This window comes from Heteronotia binoei, chromosome 15, assembly GCF_032191835.1.
Source record: "Heteronotia binoei isolate CCM8104 ecotype False Entrance Well chromosome 15, APGP_CSIRO_Hbin_v1, whole genome shotgun sequence".
NCBI classification, from domain to species: Eukaryota; Metazoa; Chordata; class Lepidosauria; order Squamata; family Gekkonidae; genus Heteronotia; species Heteronotia binoei.
The window spans coordinates 66,622,460-66,633,104 of record NC_083237.1 but is presented as its reverse complement, the minus strand read 5'-3'; the positions used below and the strand labels follow the sequence as shown (position 1 = coordinate 66,633,104).

Here is a 10,645-nt window from a genome sequence, read left to right as displayed (position 1 = left end):
CTCCCCTCTGGTTTGGCTGCCCACTGGAGCTGACTCTTAGATTTCACAACCAAACAGCTCAAATTGACGCAGAACTCGCCCGGCAAAGAGGGCCTGGAGAGGTTGACGTGCCCCAAAGAGGAGTGGAGCTGCTGCTGCAGCCAGCCAGGCGGGGGGACCTCAGGCCATTGCCCTGGTGCGAGAGGGCGCAAGGAGCCTCCAACGGGGTATGGAGGCCAGGGAAGAGGCTGGGGCCTCGCAGCAGCAGAGCCCCTGGGAGCAACAGGGCTTGCTCCTGAATCTCATTATTCACAAGCCTGATGAACTCTCTCTCTCTCTCTCTCTGCCAGCCCTGTTGGAGGAAAGGAAAGGAAAGGAGGCGCTTCCTGTTATTCTGATTCCAATCTCAGGCTGGACAGGAGGGAACAGGCAGCAGTACTGGCCGGGAAGGCACACAAGGATGAATCCCTCACAGCTTCTCCTGCTGCTCCTTGTGGGTGAGTGGGACTTCAGTGGGGGTGGGGGAGGCTTTGCTGGGGCTGCCTGCCCTTGGGAGTGGCCCGGGGCTGGCTGCCTGCAGAGGGCAGACTTTTGTGAGTCCAGCACTTGGGGCAGGCGTGTGTTTCCCCTCTCCCCAGCACTCAGCCCTCTTCTCCCCTTCCCTCTTCTTTATGATCAACACCTAGTGAGGCTCTTGCAGGATCGTGGCAGCCCTTTCACTCTAGGCAGGCCTTTTATTTGCCACGATCCTCACCATCTGGGCATCAACGTTCGAGTCAAAAAGAAATTCCATCTGGAGGACCCCCTCACCTCCCACACTCTCTGGTTTTGGTGTTGTCCCTTCATCCCAGCATTTCACAGGGTTGCAAAGCTTTCTGAAGGGGAATCTCACTTCTAGGGACTTCTAGGTGGGCTCTAACCTGGGAGAATTGGGTTTGATTCCCCACTCCTACTCCGCATGCAGCTGCTGGATGACCTTGGAGCACTCACGGTTCTCTCGGATATATTCTTTCAAGAGCAGTTCTGGAAAGAGCTCTCTCAGCCCCACCTGCCTCACAAGGTGTCCGTTGTGTGGAGAGGAAGGGAAGGAGATTGTAAGTCACTGACACTCTGAGTGAAGGGTGAGGTATAAATTTAATCTCCTCCTCCTTTGCAACCGCTTTTGCATGTCTCTGAGAGCCTGCATGATGGTCTTTCCGATGGGCACTCTAGTCCCTTTCTCCAAGCTAGTTTGACATCAGGTGGACTGGGAACATTCTTTGGAAGCCTCAAGCTGAAAGGGCTGAGATGCAAACCATCACCAAGGTAGGGATGCCAGCAGCCTCCAGGTGGGACCTGGGGATCTCCCAGAGTTACAGCTCACGTCCACACTACAGACACCCGTTCCTCTAGAGAAAACGGCTGCTTTGGCGGGTGGGCTCTGTGGCCTTGTGCCCCCCAGGCTCCAGCCCCAGATCTCCAGGAGTTTCTCAACCTGGAACTGGCCACAATTGTGCTCTCCCATCTCTCGCCAGTCGCTAGTGAGGGCCTGGCGATCCTACCAAGCGGGGCCACCCGCCCACTCAGCTGTCAGTTCATGATGCCAGGAGTACAAAGAAGAGGCATGCAACGGGCTAGCTGGAGAACACAGTAAGCGAGACAAGCTGTGTCCTGCTGGGATGGGCAACCAGGAGCTGAGAGGAAATGTCTTTGGGCGTGCTCTGGTGTGCCACCCGCTCAGCCACAGCATCCAGAATCTCATCAAGAGTCTTCCTTTCTCAAGCACCAGCCTGTCTTTGGCGACTGCAGCTCTTGCAGCCCCTGAGGAAGTGTGTGCAGGGGGGGGGGGGAGTGGGGAGGAGTACTTCCTGCCCCAGGGAGCCATGGCAGAAGTGTGAGGCACACATGGCTGCCCTTCCACAACCCCCCCGGCCCCCCCTTCACAGCGCTGTTCTTTTAAACACAAAACAGATTTGTGAGGGGGACTTTAGAGCAGAGAAGCAGCAGGCTGTGGGGGGGGGGGGCAGGGAGGCAGTGGGAGAGAGAGAGAGAGAGCTTGGGGTGTGTGTGTGTGCGCAGTTCCTCTCCCAGCCCACAATTGTGTCCTCACAATGACAGAGGAAGGTTGGCTTGGCTGAAAGGGCAACTGATCCCAAGTAGTCCAGTGCATCGCATGGCAAGGTGATGGTCTAACCACTCTTCCACTCCAAGCCACTACCAGATTGAAATGCTTGCCAGAGAACATTCTCTTCATCTCAGATACAAATAGGATCTTGTGTGTGTCTATGTCAGAATCCGGAGGATGTTTCCAAACTCTCGAACTTTTGGGAGAACCTTACTTAGAAACTTTTGCACACTCCCTTTGTCTCTCTCTCTCCTTTGCAGGAGTTTCAGCACTGGATGCTCATTCAGGGACTGCAGGGACACCACACAGTACCAACTACTCTCTGGAAGAAGAGTCCAGTGCCTACCCTGCATTTCAAGGTTGGCAAGTCCAGACAGTTGGAGGGGCGGAGAGACACCAGTGTGGTGCCCCTGGGGAAGTGCAAAGTGCACTGCGGCGCTCTCCGCACTATAGCACAGCACACCGTCATGGCGAGAACGTAGGAATGTCTTTCTTTTTCTCGTTGACATTCCATCTTTCTGCCACAGCATTCAAAGCACTTTAGAGTTCAATATAAGTGCCAATAATGTTACACATACGATACAAAAATAAAATGGATGGGAAGTGAAGGGAAACAAGCAAACCTGGCTTTCAAGGCAACTTATATTGACTAGTCAGTGGACAGGGCCCTGGCGCAAATGATGAAAGCCACCTAGGAGAGCCACTCACAGCTGACGTTGGGATCTTTACATGCCCCAGTATGCAGACTTATAAATAAACCAAAATAAAAACCCCAACAACGGCCTGGTGAGGTGAACTGTACATAAACTCCATAAAGGATAGATTTGAGAGAAGCTAGGAAAAGGGGGACTAACCTGTTCTAGCCACCTTCCCCCTAAGAATTACAAAGTGTTGGAGATTTTTTTTTATCCCTCCCATAATTCCTCTAATACTGAAGTCCATGGTCAAGTCGATGGTAAGACGACCCTCTTCCGGCTAGCTTACACCTAGCTGGGATGAAAACTTGATGTAACTGGCCAGCCATCTGTTTATATGAAATGTAATGTTACTGGTTTTTAAGGTTTAATTGTTTTTATCAAATTGAAATGTTACTGGTTTTTAAGGTTTTAAATGTTTAAGTATCTAATTGTTTTATACTTAAAACTGTTTAAATTTTATGTTTGATTCATTGTTGGAAGCCGCCCTGAGCCACTTGTGGGAAGGGCGGGATATAAATCCCGAATAAATAAATAAATAAATAAAAAGTCTAACAATTGGCCTGGCAACAAAACAGGGTTGCCTAATAATTTATCCCCCTTTCATTTTCCAGGGACCCGTAGCTTGTAGCTGTGAATCTTAAGTCTCTACCACAGGGATTCAGCATCAGGTGGCCCAGCCAGCCCCCTTCTCCTCCTGCCGCCCTGCTCTCACACATACCTTTTGCTTCTTTTCTTCTCTAGAGGCCATGTATAGATTGCAAGCTCAAGAGTGCTGGAATAGGTTTGTTCAGCAGATGGCCAATGTCAGCGCAATGCATTTGTGTGAATGGAGTGTTGTCAGCAGGTAATGCCAGGTTTGGAACTTCTGGTGTACAGATGGGGGATATGTGAATGCAGATGAAGCTGGGGTCCAACCAAGCTTTGTGCAAAGAAATGCAGTCACATGAAGGACATTTAAATCTGAAGTTCTGACACAGATGATTAAATTTACAGATTTCAGTTTTAATTTCCTTACAGTAAAACTGAAATTCTTGAGACAGACTGTTAAAATATTTAAGGTAACAGTATAGTGTGTTCATTTCCCAGAATCAATACTTCCTCCTTTTTTACTCGAGCACTTTAAATAAATGCACACAAAAGCTTATACGCAGAATAAAACTTTGCTGCTCTTAAAGTGGCACCAGATTCAAACTTTGTTCTTTAAATACCAATATCTCTGTTTCAGAATACTGTTTTCCTTTTCATTTGAATTCCATTTTTTTAACCAAGCTAAACTGATTTAAGAGAAGGTGTTGTTTCCCACTCCTATGATTGCTATCTGATCTCTGTATGGAAAAGGAAAGGTCCCCTGTGCAAGCACCAGTTGTTTCCGACTCTGGGATGACGTTGCTTTCACAATGTTTTCACGGCAGACTTTTTTACGGGGTGGTTTGCCATTACTTTCCCCAGTCATCTACACTTTCCCCCCAGCAAGCTGGGTACTCATTTTACCGACCTTGGAAGGGTGGAAGGCTGAGTCAACCTTGAGCCGGCTACCTGAAAACCCAGCTTCTCCCGGGGATCAAACTCAGGTCGTGAGCAGAGTTTAGGACTGCAGTACTGCAGCTTTAACACTCTGCACCACGGGGCTCTTTTTGATCTCTGTATGAGATCTTTCTCATTCCCTCCCCTCAGTTAGTGGATTTCAAGTTGCATTTTTGGGAACTGAAGATCCATCTGGAATTTACGTGGTGTTCTTCAGTGAGATTAAAAATTGCAGAAATTTTTCTCTGCTTGGCAGCCTGCCCACCACAAGCAATCTAGTTCCACAATTTGCAGAGGGAAGGAAGTTTGGGCTGTCTTCTGGGGTACATTATCCATTAATTTGGGGAGGGGGAACAATCCATATGAACTGTGTGAGAATCTGAAAACATGCCTTAGGGGATGTACGGATTGTGCAAGGGTTCCATGATAACCAAATTGACAAGGAAAGTGTTTGTGAAGGTTAAGTTTGAAAGACAGTATCCGCAAGTTTGCAGAGCAAGGCTTCCTCTGAGATGGGGGCTAAGGACCACCTTTTGCCATCCTAACAAGGCCGTGTTTGTTGATAAAAACTGACATATCTCTTTTGATATGTCATATCTCTTTTGATATGTCACCAATCTTTGATAAGTTTCTGTCAACAAACATGGTCTTCAAGCCAAAAATTTTAATTAAGGATTGTTATGATACCAGCTGTGAAAACTTCAAGTTGAACATATGAACGTATGAAGCTGCCTTATACTGAATCAGGCCCCTGGTCCATCAAAGTCAGTATTGTCTTCTCAGACTGGCAGCGGCTCTCCAGGGTCTCAAGCTGAGGTTTTTCGCGCCTATTTGCCTGGACCCTTTTTAGTTGGAGATGCCAGGGATTGAACCTGGGACCTTCTGCTTCCCAAGCAGATGCTCTACCCCTGAGCCACAGCCCCATTCATGGCTCTCCAGGGTCTCAAGCTGAGGTTTCTCGCACCTATTTGCCTGGACCCTTTTTAGTTGGAGATGCCAGGGATTGAACCTGGGACCTTCTGCTTCCCAAGCAGATGCTCTACCACGGAGCCACCGTCCCTCCCCTAAAAGTTAAAAATTCTGCCATCCTGTTTCTACCTAACACTGAACTGTTCTCAATTTTCTCTGTCTCCTCATCTTTCACCGGACTTTGCAGGCCATACGCCACCCTGACACATTGCCTGGAAAACTGTGCAGACGTTCTGGAGTACAGCTACCCCAATGCCTTGGCAGAGAATTACATTGTCTACAGCCACCGTATGTACTTTCTCAACTGCACTCTGGAGCGCCCGCTCCTCCTGGACCCTCCTGAGAACGTTCTGCTGACCCTGATCATAACCCCCATCTGCCTAATCCCTTTGTTGGTCACCCTAGTTGTTTTGAAGAGCAAGGATGGTGAGATGCAGGCATGAGTCCCACCTTCTTGTAGCACCCTGAGGCACTGCTCCTGCATCCCCACCATGAGGTCACCCACGATCCAGTTCCAGCACAAAGCAAATGCCCCCCCCCTCCCCACAATGAGCTGCTGTTCTGGGGATGTAAAATAGTCAGTGCTGAAAACAGTCTGAGTGCTTTAGAACTTATGCTCCAAAAGAACAAACTAAGGGCTGTGAGAAAATCCCTCCCCTGTCAGGTTTCACTCCACAAAGACTGAAGACATGCTTATGGCAAAAGCAAACGTGGACAAATCTACTCAACAGCGGACGTTTCCAGAGCTCTGTAAGGAGGAGTCATGATGCGGCAGGTAAAGGCTACAGAGTAGACCTAGTAGGGCTGCTTCCATGTGGAGGCGATTCTCTTGTAGTGTTCCTTGGGGCTGTGAAGCCACAGCTGTGCAGTATCCACACTACTGCTTTCCCCACATGTTCCTTCCTGGAGAGCCAGTTTGGTGTAGTGGTTAAGTGTGCGGACTCTTATCTGGGAGAACCGGGTTTGATTCCCCACTCTTCCACTTGCACCTGTTAGCATGGCCTTGTGTCAGCCAGAGCTCTGGCAGAGGTTGTCCTTGAAAGGGCAGCTGCTGTGAGAGCCCTCTCCAGCCCCACCCACCTCACAGGGTGTCTGTTGTGGGGGAGGAAGGTAAAGGAGATTGTGAGCCGCTCTGAGACTCTTCGGAGTGGAGGGTGGGATATAAATCCAATATCTTCTTTTTCTTCCTTGCCTTAGACCCCACAACTGCCATTTCTCCCACATGAACCAGAGGCCTTTTTCAAGCCTTGTAAAAATCAGGAAGTCCTAGATCACTATAGCACTAACACTGCAGCAATCTACTACTGCCATGATCTACTAATTCTCATCTTTAATTTTAAAAAGTAACACTCTAGCCCAGTGCTTTCAACCCTTTCCAAGTATGAGGACATCTTTTCAACATCAAAACATTTTGTAAGCCATTCCCACATGATGATACTCTCCTTCCATGATGAACTCTCCTTCCTTGGAGGTTTTTAGATGGCCATCTGACAGCAATGAAGATCCTGTGAATTTAGGGGGTGGTGTTTGTGAGTTTCCTGCATTGTGCAGGGGGTTGGGCTAGATGACCCTGGAGGTCCCTTCCCACTCTTATGATCCTATGATTCTATAACTATTCATATCCATTGATTGAGAAAATACATGACGAAAAGATCAAAATGGTCATGCTTAGGGTGCCTGTGGATTCACAGACCCATTCTGCAACCTCCCTCCATCCCCACTAGGTTGGGGAGCACTCCTAGCCCTTTTTGTTGAAGAGTTTTAGGGGGAAACATGCATGACTTCAAAATGGTAAAGGCTAGGGACTTGCTGGGAATTAGTACTTGATCGCAGTAGATTTCATAACATTCTCGGTTCTTTTATGAAGCCTGAAATAGCCTGCTGGTGTGTCGGAGGAAATGGGGATTGCTGCAGTTGAGGCGAGGAACATGGCACCCATATGGCCAGGACCTGCTAAAATGCACCCCATGCCCTCCACATGGCATCCAGTGGCACTGTCATTGCGAGCTTTCAAAAAAAATTATACCAAAGGAGGTTTGGGAAGGATCGTACCAAGTTGGAGGGGGCGGGGCCGCAGAAATGGGAACAGTAGAGGACGGCACCACACGGATGTTCCTCAAAAGAGGAGATATCTGAGGAGGATAGGCTCCAGTGGAATATAATGCCAGATCTGGTCTAATTACCAAAGTGGCCATTTTCTCCCAGGAGATCTCCATCTGGAGAGCCAGTTTGGTGTAGTGGTTAAGTGTGCGGACTCTTATCTGGGAGAACCGGGTTTGATTCCCCACTCCTCCACTTGCACCTGCTGGCATGGCCTTGGGTCAGCCATAGCTCTGGCAGAGGTTGTCCTTGAAAGGGCAGCTGCTGTGAGAGCCCTCTCCAGCCACACCCACCTCACAGGGTGTCTGTTGTGGGGGAGGAAGGGAAAGGAGATTGTGAGCCGCTCTGAGACTCTTCGGAGTGGAGGGCGGGATATAAATCCAATATCTTCTACCTGGGGGTTGGGAACCCTAACTTCTATAGATACTTCTGGCTAGTTGTGATAACCAATCTAAAAGATTCAGGGCAGAGGAATTGTTTCTGTCACTGCTAATTCTGACACAAGCCTCTTTCTTTGGTGCCTCCACCTTTGTGGACACTTGCAAGAGCTTCATGAAGAAAGGAAACACAGGATGCGTCACTGCGTTTCCTCCCTCGGGACTTCCTTTGTTTCTGGCTTCTCGCTCCCGCTCCCCAATGGGTGGTTCATGTATTCCTTCCTGCCAGGAGCCTGAATTGCTATCAGCTCCGATCTTTTGAAACAATACAGGGGCTGCGGGGGAAACAGCTGACGAGGAAGGAGAGCAGAGGGGAGGGAGCGGCCAGGCCCTCCCGCATTCCCTCAGTCATTTCACAGACTGGGACAATCAAGCCACAAAAGGGCCAAAAGTGTGACTGAATTCTAAAAGCATCAAACATGTTGACTTTTTTTGACCTCATTTATCCTCCGCCTTTCTCTCCGAGGGGGACCCAGCAGCACAGCTGACATCAGTCTCCCCTCCTCCCTTAATCCTCACAACAGCCTTGTGAGGTTGGTTGGGCTGACAGAATATGACCAGCCTAAGGTCACCCAGCAGGGAGCTCCCATGGCAGAAGGGGGATTTGAACCTCACCTGAGTCTCCCAGACCTTTGCCTGACACTCTAATCATGGTAGAAAGTGCTGTGTGGGCCCAAAAGGGCCACAGGAAGTATTCAGTAAGTTGTCATAATATCGTGCAACCCGATTCCATGTGGCGTTTACATTATAAGGGGCACACTTGCTGCAGGAAGCCGGGAAGGAATTTCCCAACAAAATGTAACAGCTTTCTAACACAGGCAACAAGTTGGTCCCAGAAGTGCTGTTTTAAGTAGTGATGTTTTGACATATAAAAGTGACTGCATTATTTGTCGCATACATTTCCTTTCTCTGCTTTCTAGATGTCCTAAGAGTGAATCTCTTGTTCAGTTTCTTTTAGTGTTCTTAAAAGTATTATGTGCCAAAATTCCCCTAGGAATTTGAATGAAACTATCAAACAAAACTCCCCCCCGAGCAACAAGAATGGCAGGGATGGAGTTGTGGGTCTGTAGGTCACTGTAGTCTTTGGACACTACAGCAACTTATATGAAGGACGTCAAAGGTGTCCTGCTGGATTAGGTCGGTGATCCATCTTCTACATATGAACATATGAAGCTGCCTTATACTGAATCAGACCTTCAGTCCATCAAAGTCAGTCTTGTCTACTCAGACTGGCAGCGGCTCTCCAGGGTCTCAAGCTGAGGTTTTTCACACCTATTTGCCTGGACCCTTTTTTGGAGACGCCAGGGATTGAACCTGGGACCTTCTGCTTCCCAAGCAGATGCTCTACCACTGAGCCACTGTCCCTTCCCTGACCAGCAGCGGCTCTCCAGGGTCTCAAGGTGAGGTTTTTCACACCTATTTGCCTAGACCCTTTTTTGGAGATGCCAGGGATTGAACCTGGGACCTTCTGCTTCCCAAGCAGATGCTCTACCACTGAGCCACTGTCCCTTCCCTGACCAGCAGCGGCTCTCCAGGGTCTCAAGCTGAGGTTTTTCACACCTATTTGCCTGGACCCTTTTTTGGAGATGCCAGGGATTGAACCTGGGACCTTCTGCTTCCCAAGCAGATGCTCTACCACTGAGCCACAGCCCCATTCCTGGCTCTCCAGTGTCTCAAGGTGAGGTTTTTCACACCTATTTGCCTGGACCCTTTTTTGGAGATGCCAGGGATTGAACCTGGGACCTTCTGCTTCCCAAGCAGATGCTCTACCATTGAGCCACCGTCCCTCCCCCGCCACCCTTCTCCAGCATTCTGTTTTACTCAGCAGCCAACCGGTTGCCCTAGGGGTGGCCAGACTTGCTCAACATAAGAGTTACACAGAATGATTGTCAGATGTTTGAGAGCCACAAGGCAGGCAGGCAAATAGGGGAGGGAGGAGAGAGGGACAGGTGGAAAGAAAACAACTTTAAATTTAAAAGCATTTTTCCAAGCCACCGTTTCCCAAGACAGGGCGGTGGGGGCTTTGAGAGCCACACAATATGTGTAAAAAAGCCACATGTGGCTCCTGAGTTGCAGTTTGGCCACCCCTGGACTAGAGGGCCAAGGCTGATGTTACCTCCAGCACTGGGTTTGTTGCCTCTGTAATAGGAAACAGATGTTGAGTCCAGTGGCACATCTAAGACCAACAAAAGTTTATTCAAGGTCTGAGTTTTCTTGTGCATGAATCTTCTTCGGATACAAGATGTATGTGTGCACACAAAAGCTCATACCTTGAATAAACATTTGTTGGTCTTAGAGGTAGCACCGGACTCAGCATCTGTTCTGCTTCAGACCACCACGGCTGCCCGCCTGGATCTCTGTGTAGGAAAGTTCCCTTTATTCACCATGGCCATGGATGGACCTCTCAGCCGTGACTCTAACCTCTTTTCTTGTGGCCATCCCTGTGTCAACTGCCAGTTCAAAATGGCTGCCATGGGGGGCCGTTCAGAATTTTTATCCAGGGGCATTTACCGTGAAAATAATTTGCTACCCAAGATGGCAAGCTCAAAGTGCCTGCCTTTGGGGGTGGGGAGTGCGCCAAAGAAGCAGAGTAGATGGATATCGGTCATGTAAATAAGGTTGCCAAGTCTGTGTTGGAAAATACCTGGAGACTTTGGGGGTGGATCCGGGAGAGGGCAGGGGCCTCAGCATGGTCCAATGCCCTTGATGCCACCCTTCAAAGCAGCCATTTTCTCCAGGGGAGCTGATCTCTGCCAGCTGGAGATCAGTTGTAAAAGAGGGAGATCTCCAGGCCCCACCTGGAGGCTGGCAACCCTACATGTAAGCATCATTTT

At 49.1% G+C, this 10,645-nt stretch overlaps 1 protein-coding gene and 1 non-coding gene across 2 annotated transcripts; one reads left to right on the top strand and one right to left on the bottom strand.

The window, feature by feature from the left end:
• Positions 1 to 439: 439 nt before the first annotated feature.
• On the top strand, positions 440 to 5,805 carry RAMP2 (receptor activity modifying protein 2). Its single transcript, XM_060255278.1, has 4 exons — positions 440 to 476; positions 2,344 to 2,442; positions 3,523 to 3,625; positions 5,462 to 5,805. Exons 1-4 carry the CDS (start codon positions 440 to 442, stop codon positions 5,715 to 5,717), a joined length of 495 nt encoding a protein of 164 aa, XP_060111261.1. The 3' UTR covers positions 5,718 to 5,805.
• Positions 5,806 to 9,392: 3,587 nt separating this feature from the next.
• TRNAP-GGG (transfer RNA proline (anticodon GGG)) lies at positions 9,393 to 9,464 on the bottom strand. The gene has a single exon. It is a non-coding gene; the product is annotated as a tRNA-Pro (tRNA).
• Positions 9,465 to 10,645: the final 1,181 nt, after the last annotated feature.